Below are 13,499 nucleotides of genomic sequence, written 5' to 3' on the forward strand. Positions count from 1 at the left end.
GATGAACGCCTCTGTGATCAGCCCGTCCCTGATAAATCCTTCAGCCTCGATCTCCCCGCTTCCCGTCGAACCTCCCACGATCTCCTTCGGCTGGGACACGTACGAGGTCCCCAGGGAATTCCTGAAAGTAATGGAATTCCTTATCCTCTCTCCTTCCCTTCGATCTACATCCACTTTGCCGCTCCTAGACGCGTTGTTAGGGTCCTGAAAGATGTTCTCGATACGAAACACCCTCGTGTCTGTTTGACTAGGCGTCGATCTGCTGTTCTGCTCCTCGCCGCAAAAAACCTCTCTACCGTAATCCTTCCAGTGCTCCGTTTGGCTCTCCTCGTCCTTGATACTTCTCCTCGCGGTTTGTCGCTGCGAATCGTTGGTCAACGAGATCTTCGACTCTACAGCGCTGCTACTCTCGATGGTGATGCTAATGGTGTCAGGTAAGGATATAGAAATGATACTTTTCTCGGTGTTGTTTCTCGAGGAATGATTTTGAGGATCTCGAATGGAATTGCAGCACTGTCTGAGGCAGGCTGGAGCTTTATTCTCCGCTATTTGTCGATGGAATCCTTCCGGTCTCGGGGTTTGAACAGCGAAGCTTCGACAGGGTGAGAACATACTCGTGTTAGTCGAACTCTCCGCGTATGCTACCCTTCGATCAGATTCCTGACAGAGATCAGACACTTCGGTGCTGCTTAAATTACTCTCCGCGTAATTCTGAGTATCGTCTGACAAGATTCCGGAGTCGTGTCGAGGTGAATGGATCTCGTAATCGTACTCTTCGAGATCGTTAGCCAAGCTGGCTACGTCTTTGCATCTGATAATGCTGGTTTTAGGCTTCTCTGTTGAAGTAGCAATTTCTTTCACCCTTCGAACAGGTGTTTTTCGATCAGAGACGTACTCGCAGATCTCGTGATCGTCTGTTAACACCGCAGCATCCTGGTAGACGATCTGAGGATTCTCTGTCAACGTTTCGCTGTCTTTCATGCGAATAGTTCGCGAGGTATCCGTCTGAGTGTCGACGCACACGCGTCGTCGTTTGCCTAGCATCTTCCTCGAGATCTCCTGCAGCTTCATCTTCGCCAGAGACTTCACTTCGCCAGCTTCTGGCGGCGAACGCGTCCCAGACGCATCCTCCGTCTGTTTTCTACTCGAGTACAGCCTCTCCGTGACTGCGGCCACGATTTCCGCTCGTTTCACGCGTTGAATAGGCGTGTGACTTCTGACAGAGGGTAGTTCCTGCTCCAACGAGTTCTTTCTGTGCAGAAATTTATCGCGAGTCAGGCTAGAAATCAAAATCTGCTCGTCCTTAGAGCTACTAGAGCTGCTATCTTTACTGGTCTTCCTCTTCAAACCCTCGAAACTCTGTTTCCTCGCGTTGCTCTTCCCCTTGGAACCTGATTGATAACTCAACTCCTTCAAACTCTTGTCCGAATCGTTGCTACCTTTTCTCTCCAACTGCTCCGAGCTTCCCTTCCAGTTGCTCTTATTAAAACCCTTCCGATCGTCGATCTCTCTGATGTTGTTCAACTTCTTCAACCTGTCAGGCAGCGGTGAACGTTTCTCCAAGTTCGTGTGAGATCTCTCCAACGAGAAAATCGGATCTTTCTTTCGTTGGATAGTTTCCACCGAGCCGAATCTCTTGGAGATGTGCAGATTCGAGACAGAAGTGGACAATAGATCCACAGAGTCTTGTTTACGGAACTTCGGTTTCTCTTTAGATTTGACGGTGGTGTTCGCCCTGGGGCGGAGCAAATTTTCGTACACCTCCGCCTCGTTCTGATAGAGATCCCCGGAAGCGTGACACGAGTTCAACGAACTGCTTCTGTCCTCGTGATCGACGGACTCGGTCTCGATGAACTCGACGTCGATCGGCTCCTCGGCAACTTCGTCCGAGCAGATCTCCTCGATACGAGCTGAGGTTTCACGGAGGAGACTGTCGTCAGGTTTGATCAGAACAGCGACCAAGGTTGGTATGTCGACGAAAACCGACTCGTGGATCTCGTTCACTTCGTCTTCGTCGTCGTTCAACTCGGTTACCCTCGCGCGATTGTAGCTGCCCGCGAAACGGTCGTTTGTTAGAACCTCCAGCGAGCCGAATCTCTTCAGGGTGGTAGCGACGTCGCACGTGGTCAGGCTGTCGGTGGAATTGGATCTTCGAAGTGGAACGAAGCTTCTCGATCCTTTTTCTTCTTCGTGAGAAGGTTGCGTCTCGCGGGATCTCCCTTCTGGATTCTGTTCTATGGATCGTACCGTGGATTCACTGTTGGTTTCTTCTTTTACAGGTGATACGTCTTTGACGATAGTGCCTGGCGAATGATTCTTCTGGCACGAGCAGCACAGAGCTTTGCTGTTTGGTTCGATATTCTGTGAAATGAAATTTGGTTAGAATAAACGAATATTTATAGAGGGAGGCGTGTGTGTGAGTGATATGTTTCGGAAGATATTTAATAAAATTGTGATAAAGAGGGAATATAACGTTTGATTTTCCGCTCGAATCGTTTTTCAACGGTGAACCAATGATCCACGCGGGGTTACTTTTGCATTATACATTGATAAACAAACGGCGGGTGTTTTTTACCGTTGAATGTTGCAAATAGAAAAATAAATTTTGCAATTTCCGCGAAAGACGGGGAACGGTGAAGTGGAGTTTTTATTGGTAAATCGAAATCGATTCGGTTCGAAATCTGTTGGCAGGGGTAGAGAGATATGTTTGGTGTTCGATTTGGCGAGAATGTAACGGGGGATAAATCGAGCGAGTTTATTATCTAGGCTGGGATAGGGAACATAAACTGGTATCGGCGAAATCGTCATTACGCAAATGAAATGCATGAATCGTTTATTTGATACTCATTGAGAGAACGCGCGCGCCTGCGCTCTCCTTTCCACCGATTGGGCCGAACGATTCCTGATAAAATACAGTCCGCAGGTGCGTACGCTTAACGAGTGATCCGCATTTCCCATTCCCCGCCGCGAGTAGATTTTACAATATCCTTCGCTCGCCGATGCGCCCCGTTGCGTAATCGGCCGTTAATTAGCCTCGTCGAATTTACCTAACCCGTTATGATCGTCATTATTCCCGGCCGGTCCTCGATTTCTCCCTGTTTCACTTCGAACCTTTCGGAATTGTCTTAATTAAGACCCTTGGTCCGTGGAGTGTCCTTCGAGAGGTACAAGGTGGACGGTGTCTGCAGATTTCGAGATTTCAGTTTCGGGAATTCTGATTTCGAGAGTTTGAATTCCGAAAGTTTATATTTCGTGAACTCAAGCTTCGAACTTTCACATTTCATCGCTCGAACCTTAGAAATTCAAATTTAAATCTTCACGAATTCAAATTTTCAATTTAAAATTTCAGAAATTCGGAATTCCGAGCTTTCAGATTTCATTTCAAGCTTTCAAATTTCCAAAATTCGGAATTTCAAGCTTTCAGATTTCAGATATTCGGAATTTCAAGCTTTCAAATTTCAGAAATTCAGAATTTCAAATTTTCAGATTTCAGGCATTCAGAATTTCAAGCTTTCAAATTTCAAAAATTCAGAATATCAAGCTTTCAGATTTCAGATATTCAGAATTTCAAGCTTTCAAATTTCAGAAATTCAGAATTTCAAATTTTCAGATTTCAGGCATTCAGAATTTCAAGCTTTCAAATTTCCAAAATTCGGAATTTCAAGCTTTCAGATTTCAGATATTCGGAATTTCAAGCTTTCAAATTTCAGAAATTCGGAATTTCCAGCTTTCAAGTTGAAATATTCAAAATTCAGGCACTGAAATGTCGAAAATTCAAATTTAAATCTTCACAATTTCCAAATGTAAATCTTCACAGATCCGAAATTTCAAATTTCCCGAATTCCACTTTAAGTCCTCTAAAATTTTCACATTTAAAAGATTTATTGAAGTTAGCGTGACAATGCTCAGCCGCGACCCTGACAAAGCTCGGCAACTGATCGATTGGATCTCCCCGTCAAGAAAGAAAATTAATATACCTGCCTTTTCAAGTAACAACAACCTCAGCCTGGCGACCTCAGCCCTGAGCTCGCGTATAATCCTCGTCACGGGATCCTCGTTGACCACCGGCCGATTGACCACGCTCTGCGCCCTTTGCGCGAATCGCAGCGTATGCGCGGTCTCGTTGTAACTTCCGCTGGCTGGCGAGATCGCTGGAAACGAGACACCGTAAAACTCGCTGTAATCAACCTCCATACGTGGCTTCACGGCTTCCATCAATGGTCAACGCAAAATCCACTGGTGAAACCATTCTCTACCGTCACCTCTATATTTCCCCTATTTTTAGTCTTCCCCACAATTGTTCCTATTGTGTCAAACAATTAACCACTCGATAATTAATCGTGGCAATCTGCCAAACGAAATAGAATATTAACAAGTTCGTTGCTCAATTTATATCCATTTTATCCATCGTTAAAACTGTCCTTCGTCTTTTTCAATTTTCTAAAAAAATTGCAAACAGGTGTTACGCGAAATAAGAAAAGAAATGTCGATTTTAATTCAATCGGTTGTCACGGGAGGCAAAAAGGGCCACGGAACTTCTACCGCCTCGTACACACGGTCAATCATTAATGCAGACACTGAATATTGAACGTCATCCTCCCCCTCGTCCCTCCTCTCTATTGGTCGATAATAAGCCCGAATGCTATTAGCAATTCAATTGGACGTCGATGATCATCGGTTTGGAATATTTCGCGGCGATTAATTATACGCATCGTGGCCGGCCTACGAATATTTGTCGATTCTTCCATATTTCCGTGGCCATTCATCCTTTCTGCTCTCTATTAATAAACCGATCGTTTTTTTTTTTTCTATTCTCTTTACTGTAAATTACATTCCCCAAAATTCAGAAACATCTGAAAACTTCAGAAAGAAACCTAGTGAAATAATTTTTAATTAGTTATCTTACAATATGTGTATATATATATATTGGTTTTTTTGTTGGTTTAAACAAAGAGTTGGTCTATTTAATTCACATGGTGGAGAGATTCGTTGGCGAAATCGGGGTAGAACGGGGTGGAAAAGCGCAAACTGGTCGGATCAGTGTTTTCGAGGTTTGCACGTCAGAGCACTTGTCACATATACGTAGAAATAGCGAGAGAGAGAGAGAGGGGGAAAAAAGTTGTCCGTGTCGATAGATTGGAAATTGTGGTACAAAAACATTTTTCAATTGGATAAAATCGTATCTCGGGTATTCTGTTTGACGAGGGAAAAAGTTGATCCCTGTCAGCAGTATGCTCGTTTGTTCTTTGATTCGATCAATAGAAAATTCTGTGCAAAAATATGTATGAAACATTTTACGGTTTGCTTTCTGCTTTATTCTACGGTTTTTTTTCCGATCGTTTCAATAAAGACACACGTTCATTCTACCCTGATACGCAACTCTCGCAGTTACGAAAACACCAAAAATCAGCCTCGTGTATAGGTACACAGTATTTTCTCTACGTGCCGCGTCTAACTACGGTCAAAATTCTACGAGATTTACAGTCGTCCTATTTACAACAGTTCACTGGCAAACTTCGTTTGCCAACATATAGATATCTCTCGTCTAAGAAATACGATTTATCTATCGTTTACTTCTCGATACTGGGAAGACGAATCGAGACTACATGGTGAAAGGTGTGCTGTGACGAATATACAAGGTGTCTCTGTAAACCTGGTTACAAACGAGTGGGTGGTGATTCTGCGTGAAAAAATGAATCGAAAATGTGGAGTAAACATTTTTCATACGAGCCCTGGTTTCCGAGAAAATTGAATTTGAAGTTTTGGGGGTGCGACATTTCGCAAGGAAATAGTCCGCACGGTAACGTCAGTCTATAACTATTCGATTGAAAAACATTTCGTTTGGTAATTGTGAATTTAAGTGAAGAAAATCGTCGGTAAATGTTTTATCGATACTTATCGCGACACTGCTATCGTTTATTACTATAATAGAAGTGTAAAGCTGAGAGATAGCAAAATGCACGCGCACTCGCACAACTTTTTAAATTCAATTTTCTCGAAAAGTAAACCTCCTACGAATAAACTTTATTCTATATTTTCGATTCAGTTTTTGACGCAGAATCGCTACCGTCTATTTTTTACCACCGGTTACATGACACCCTGCGTCCACTGACGTTCGTAATTATCAGGACACCTGTTATATTCCCAACGAAAACGTTTATATTCTCGTAAGTGGTAGTTTTACGAGAAAAATAGAAAAGGACAAAGTTTCTTTATTTTTTACACACAACGCGATGGTTTGAATAGATTTGTCAAAGTTTGCAATAATTAGATTAGGTCAGACTGAATCATTTTTCTCGGTATCTGAATAATTTAACAAACGACTGTTTCGATTTGCGTCGCATTCAATAATCGTTTCCTAATGCATACGAACAGCAGTGTACATGTATATACATAATGGACGTACTATCTACTGAGAGACATGTTGATACCATCTACATGTCTACTACTGGGTTGACATTATTGCATTCCACACCCCTTTGTGATCAACGTCGGCCATTCAGGCGTACGTTTCTATACAGAGCAGTGCGAAAACTGCAAGGTTCGACAAGCTTTCAAAGAGGATTCTTTTTGTTCGTATTTACCAAATTCACCGTCGACTACGATTTTTACCCCCGGTTATCGAATTTTAATCTTCGCGCACCTTAGCTCTCCTGGAAAAGCATTTAAACCAATTACCACGAGCCGTGTGCTCCCTCCGGTATCGCGGGGGATGATAATTTCATGAATCAGAGGCTCGCGATAATAATAATTCTCCTCTGGCAATTAGCTGGAATTTATGAAAAGCTGGAGTTAAGTGGGTGAGAGACAAAGAGAGAGAGAGAGAGAGAGATGAGGACGATGAGTGATGAAAACGGGGGTAGAAATAAAAATGACGGCTGTGAACATGGAAGGAAGGAGAGGGTGGTAAGGTTGAAAAAAGCGACGGCTGATCGTTTCTTTTTTTTCTCTTTTTCTTCTCTCACGTCCCACGGAAGCTGAGCCGTCTTGGGCAAATTAAATATCGCGATCCTGGAGCAAACCAGAGGCTTGAGGAACAGGGATGTAATGGAGCAGTAACTGCGTTTCGAATGGAACGGGACGATCTGGAGGTAGCGAATCTGGAACGAACGTTATAAACGGATTAGCGACGAGTTTCTCGCTGAGTGAAAAGAAGAAAGCTAGCTCGTTCAACGTGTAAATCATCGTTTAAGTGGAGAGATACACCGAGCGAGTAGTCTAACTAAAAATAAATGCGACGAACGACGACAGAGAGAGAGAGGGAGAGAGAGAAGGTTGGAGAACGATGGAAGGAAGATGAGATGAGAGAGAGAAAAAAAGAAGGGAGGATATGTAATAAGGACGGGGGAAAAAGTGAGGGTGGAAGAAGATCAAAGGGAAGACACTTACTGGCGAGCATAATGGTAGTGGCATTTCCGCCAAGTGCGTCCTTCAACAGCCAAGTAAGCGAAGAATCTCTATAAGGGATGAACCTCCTGCCTGGACCACTTCCGGTCGAGCCTCTCTCCGCGAGGGCTGATATTACGTTCCCTAGTGCCACTAGGCTCTTGTTTATGTTCGCGCCCTCCTGCAAACACACGTGTTACGAAAAATTCTTTTTTTTCCTTCTTCTTCTATTTCTTTAACGTTCAGTGTATGGTGCATCGTCATTTTTGGAAGTAGAACTTTTGTGCAATTAAATATTTTAATTAGTATAACTTTTTGACGTTCGGCGTCACGTGTGTATACCACCGATGGTGCATCGTCATTTTTGGAAGTAGAACTTTTCTGTAATTAAATATGTTAATTAGTACAACTTTTTGAGTTCGTTTTAAAGTTCTTCCGAAATTCATATCTCTTCCTATGGAACTAAATGTATTAATTTATTGCATACAATTCGATATAATTTTTCGTGGTGAAAAGCTTTGCACCACTGTCAATTTTAGTTAGGTTTGCTTTAATTTTGATAGGTTTGAGTCATAAATTTGAATAATTTAGTAAGTTGAGTAATAAAAAATCTTGATCACTAGTATAAATGTGTAGGAAATCCATCGATCGTGTTGGTCTTCGATTTTCATCTGTTCGAAAAATGCTTCATCGATCGGTCAGGGGCAACGATATTATTTTTAGTGAATGACTCACCTTCAGTCGATGAACACCGCTGCACGTGGCCGCGCTCTCGCTGCCCGCCAGATCGACCAGCCTTAGTTTGCTAGCACCTCGTGGCAAGATATCGTTCCTCTTCGACGAGGACGAAGAATTCACGCCGTTTCCAACGACCGGCGACTCTGCAGCGACGGCGATCGTCAGCAGAGCGTGGCTACGACTGCTGTTCGAATTCTGTAACGTGGACGCTGTCTTGCGGGCCCTGGTTCCCTCCTCCACGTAGGACATCAACGAGCCCAGGGTGCGGACCACGTGCTGGGTCAGACCTAGAGCGGAAAAAATGTGGAAAATTAGAGAAATATTGGAGGAGATTTTAGTAAAGTGGAATTAGAGAATTTCGGAGGTTTTGGAATCGAGGGAAATTGAGGAGAGAGGGATTTTAGAATTTTCAGGATTGTGAGAAATTAGGGGAATTGATGAAAGAGGGTTGAGAGAAATTTGGCATTTTCAGGATTGTGGGAAATAAGGGAAATTGATGAAAGAGGGATCAGAGAAATTTGGAATCCTCAGGATTGTGAAAAATTAGAAAAATTGATAAAAGAGGAATGAGAGAAATTTGGAATTTTCAGAATTGTGAGAAATTTATAAAAGAGGGATGAGAGAAATTTGGAATCCTCAGGATTGTGAAAAATTAGAGAAACTGATAAGAAAAATGAGAGAAATTTGGAATCCTCAGGATTGTGAAAAATTAGAAAAATTGATGAAAGAGGAATGAGAGAAATTTGGAATTTTCAGAATTGTGAGAAATTTATAAAAGAGGAATGAGAGAAATTTGGAATCCTCAGGATTGTGAGAAATTGATAAAAGAAGGGTAAAGGAAATTTGGAATCCTCAGGATCGCTAAAAATTAGAAAAATTGACAAAAGAGGGACGAGAGGAATTTGGAATCCTCAGAATTGTGAAAAATTCGAGAAATTTGGAGATTGCAGAATTCAGGAAAATTGAGAGAACAAGAATTACTCTGAATTTTTGAAATAAGCAAATATTCACAAAAACGAAATCACAAATGCGAAATTTTTCAAATTGAACGAAAAAGAGAATCGAATCTCAAAGGGGTGGAGAAAATTTCATAAGTCGAGGAGCGGCGAGTTCCGAGAAATTTATAGAATTGGTTAGCAGCAGGGTCGGAAAGTTTTGCGAAACAGGCATGCAGAAGGGAGTGGAGTCTCAGGGAGATCACAATTATCGGAGTTGCCGGGTTTCGAAACGGGCGAATCTTCGATTGCCTCGTACCTTGAACATAAGGGCCGAGTCGAGGATGCTCGCGAACTCTCAATCCGCTGGTGCTCGAGGACGGCTTCAAAAGATCCCTCACCCTCTCGTTGTATATCTCCAAGTAACTGAAACAGAATTTCAGCCCTGTGTTACGCTTCGTCTATTATCTTTGATTGATCGCGTTCACTTCACCGCTGATGGATTTTCTCCGTCCGACTACTCCGTTTAATCTACTTACGATCATCGTTAACTACCCTCTGACGAAAAAAGAAGCAAAAAATGAATCTTGGAAAAATGTACACATATTCGAAATCGTGGAATAACTGAAAAATAAACTTTTCATTTTCATCACCGAATTATCACGCCGTCGTGAACATTCGCGAATTAGCAAAATTGCGGCTGACAGGATCGGTGAAACTAGTCCTTTTATTCGCGCCAATAAACCAATAAATATTCCATATCGTTAACAAAAGCTGCGGCCGCCGCGCCTCGCATTATACAACGAAACGTTCAACAAGTGCTGGTAGCTCGCGTAATCGCGAGTGACCCGCACGCGACACGCGTCGAATATCAAAGCGATAAACGCGACATCGTTACACCGACCAATAATGCGATTCACCAGACACACAAGCGGACACACGTGAATATTCATCGTTCGTCTAAACAGTGCCGCGATTTTCGCGCGGCTAGAAGAGAGAGAGAAGGAATTTCGCGTTTAGAGAGGAGGAAGGGATAGGAGGAGGAGGAGAGATATGGCCAGGAGGGGAAATTTATCGGGTGGACAACGCATACTTTTCGCCTAGCTTGGGTACTCGCAAGCTTCCCGGATCCTCTTAACGTCATTATCTGCTTCGCTGTGCTCGTGAAACGTCCGCACGTGCGACCATAAATCCGCTTAACGGCGATCGCTGTTTCAGAAACACTTTCTGCCTGCATTCTACCCGTTTCCCTTTGTCTCTTAACCCTTCTCTATTCGTAAAAACCACTTGTCCACCGTGTGTGGACTCTAATTTCGCTAAGTTTACGATGTAACGTTTGCTGTTGTTGCTTTTGTGGAGTTTTGGTTGTGTTTCGGTGTTGGATTTTTTGCAGTTTGCTGATTCAGGTAGACTTGAGGGGTAGTGTTCGAGGAAACGATGTGGTGAGCAGTTTTGGTGCTGCTTTTTTTAGGACGATGATGAAGGTGGGTAGAGTGGTGATTCTCTTTATGTGTTTTTCTACAGAATGTAAAATGATGTGGTGACCCACCAGTGGGGCACGCCGTCTATTCGATCTTTTTTGCAATCTATGCTGGAACGATCTATCATTTCGCCAAATAAGATTACTCGTGGGTCACTCCATCCTAAACATACTATTACAAATTTGTAGTGTAACAAATACGTAATGTAGTAGATGGGTCACGTCATCAGATAAGAATATTACTGCATGACCCACCCGTTACTGTGTCACCCCATCCTAAACATATTAAATTTGTAATATAATAAGTGGGTCACGTCGTCAAATAAGAATATCACTCGATGACCCACCGGTGGGTCACCCCATCCCAAACCTTCTAAACTCATAGTTGTAAGGGCTTTTAATCTTAACAGTATCTCCTCGTCGTCGCTGACTCCTCGTCCTTATCAACTACCCGGTTCAATTTGTTCTCTTACAATTCTTACGATTCTCCTCGCAGTGCTCTTAACGCGTCCTTATATGCGGGCCTTGACGCCCGTCTCTTGCCTTCGGGAAACCCTGACGCAAGTTGGGGGTTTCTACCCGGCAAGGACCGCGTCGCACGAGCACGTGGCTGGGTCCTTACCTGACCCAGCCCTTAGCGCGTGGGGGAGTCAGGGTATCGGGACCGGCTTTCTCCGCAGACCGAGATGTCTGCCCAGAGGTCTGCCGTCATCCCAAGCATACCAAATATACCACGACAACCACAACCCAAATCACCAACCCCAAACCCAAGCAAATCAAAAATTCCATCAACCACACTCGAACAAACCTCCAAAGAAACCACTATCAGAGCGATTGAAATGGTGCTAAACGCGAAAGTAGGAAAAGATTTCTCCTAAATTTAGCCCGAACCGATCAGTCTCGTTGCAACGTCATTTCACGTGTGCAACACGCTACAACAGGTAGACACACCGGCCATACACGTCGATGTTTATTAGGGTCAAGGAAAACTGCTGCTCGACGTGAACCAAGCGTACGTTTGTTTCTGTCGATTTTCTAATTTCCGGAAGCGGCGCGTTCGCCGCTCTACTCGTTCCTCCTCGTTCATCGAGTAGCGTCGGTGGGCCAGCTGGGAATTCAGCAGCATTCCTAAATACTCATAGCGGCCAACAGCCAGACCACTGACGACCCTATTTACTTTGAGTTCAATTCCGCGGTTCGCGGATGAAATACGTGACGTGAAAAGCGGCGGATCGACGAGAGCCGGTAGTTTCCGGCGCACCGCGCGCTCTTCCTCTTGCAAATTCCAAGCGGTTTCAATTTTTCAGACGTTGATTTTTCCCCGTGGTCGCTTTGATTAGCTGGCGAACGACGTCCTCCGGTTGGATTCGCCGTCCTCTAAAACCGTGTCCTCTCGTGTCTTCTAATGGGGCAGGTGGGATTCGCCGGTGGAACGTGTGTCGCGGCGCCTCAAAGGAGGAAGTTTCCCTCGAAACATATCGTATCCTCCATTTAGCTGATGAATTTAACTTCTTCACGGTGGACACTCGAGTGAAGTGTCGCGATGAAACATTCTCTGGCTTCTTTTTGATCACTTGGAGTACTTTCTGATACGTAGATTTGCCGTAGGGAAAAATTTCGCAAGTTCAACTGTAATACTTGTGAAATAATTGTGATGATAAGTAAGTTTCTTTTTGTAACAAAGTTGGTTTTAGTGGAGAATCTCTTCGATTCGATGAACTCTATTTTTTTGTCATGGTGAAATTAAGCCACTCACTGTGAAATTATCCTTGGAATGAAGAAAATTCTCAGTTTATGATCCTGAAGAATATTGGATCCCTGCTTCTCCCATGAAAATGTGAAGAAATAAGTAAAATAATGTATAATAACGAATAAAACAGAATTGAAGTGAGTAAATAATTAAAAAAAAAAGTAAAATACCACTTTTGAGGGACAAATTAACTTGTTTTCCCAAACCAGAGTGCAGTTACAATATTCAAGGAACGTAACTCCGTTCGTCATTTATGATGTTGCTTCTTGAAAGCACGGTTGGCGAGAAAGTTTGCAATACAGTGTCGTTACTAATACAACGTAGAAACTACCAGCTGCAAATTCAATCTCGAAGCCGAAGGCGATCGAACATTTCACCAGTTCTGAGTTATTTGCATTTACGATCGCGAAATTCTCCAGCAACAGGGAAGAAGAAGAAGAAGCTCTTTCGCGCATTTCGTAGGAAAATCACCCTCGTCCCTTAAAACAGCAACCAGCAGCTTTGTAAACTCCCCTTCTTTCTCCTTTTTTTCTCCCCCCCTCCCCGGACGACTACACGAAAAAGCTATTTAAACTTTCGCCAAGATAACCAAAACCACCTTTGTTCGTTGTTCAACGCTTAACCCGTGATCTGTTGCATCTATTTCACACCCGATAGCCTTTATCTCCCGCTTAGTTAATTGCCGAGGCATCGTTTAATTTCTAATTTTCCCCAGAAACAGCGTCTCGAGAGAAGAAAATTCGAAAAAATTGTCTCTCCCTCGATTTTCTCCGGATTCTTCCTCTCTTCATTTTTCAATTCCTCGATAAAAGGGTCGAAGGCTTGCGAGGAGTCACAGCAGGTCGAAGAAACCGCGCACCAGCCGTTCTGCGATGACTCAGACCTAACAGCGTCCTAAATTTACTCTCGTCTGAGGGTATTCTAATCTGCCGTAGCGAGAAGTACGCACATCGTTGAAATTAAACTTAGAATTAGAGCAAAAGAGTATTCTCGACGAAGCAACGTGCAGTCGTCTCAATTCTATTCTTCAATAATTGATATCGCTGACGAGAAACCCTTCAACGTCGCGAGCTTCTACGAAACAACAACGGTCTAATTACTTCGAAACTGAAAGAAACTCGCAGGTTACACCGCGTAAAGTGTTGCGTGTCTGTGACAGGTTTGGCGAAACAGAAAGAGAGACCCGGGTTGATCGGTGTTAATTAACGAA

General features: G+C 43.4%; 1 protein-coding gene across 1 annotated transcript in view; it reads right to left on the bottom strand.

Annotated features, from left to right (window-relative positions):
* LOC108572967 overlaps nucleotides 1–13,499 on the bottom strand; it is a 33,738-nt gene that overhangs the window by 3,031 nt on the left and 17,208 nt on the right. Inside the window, exons 4-8 of the mRNA XM_017935314.1 lie at nucleotides 9,379–9,485; nucleotides 8,122–8,411; nucleotides 7,390–7,567; nucleotides 3,982–4,151; nucleotides 1–2,361 (exon numbers count right to left, since the gene is read on the bottom strand). Coding sequence (XP_017790803.1) covers nucleotides 1–2,361; nucleotides 3,982–4,151; nucleotides 7,390–7,567; nucleotides 8,122–8,411; nucleotides 9,379–9,485 — 3,106 coding nt within the window. The remainder of the gene's footprint in view (nucleotides 2,362–3,981; nucleotides 4,152–7,389; nucleotides 7,568–8,121; nucleotides 8,412–9,378; nucleotides 9,486–13,499) is intronic.

Source organism: Habropoda laboriosa, unplaced genomic scaffold (assembly GCF_001263275.1).
Source record: "Habropoda laboriosa isolate 0110345459 unplaced genomic scaffold, ASM126327v1 scaffold102, whole genome shotgun sequence".
Lineage (NCBI taxonomy): Eukaryota > Metazoa > Arthropoda > Insecta > Hymenoptera > Apidae > Habropoda > Habropoda laboriosa.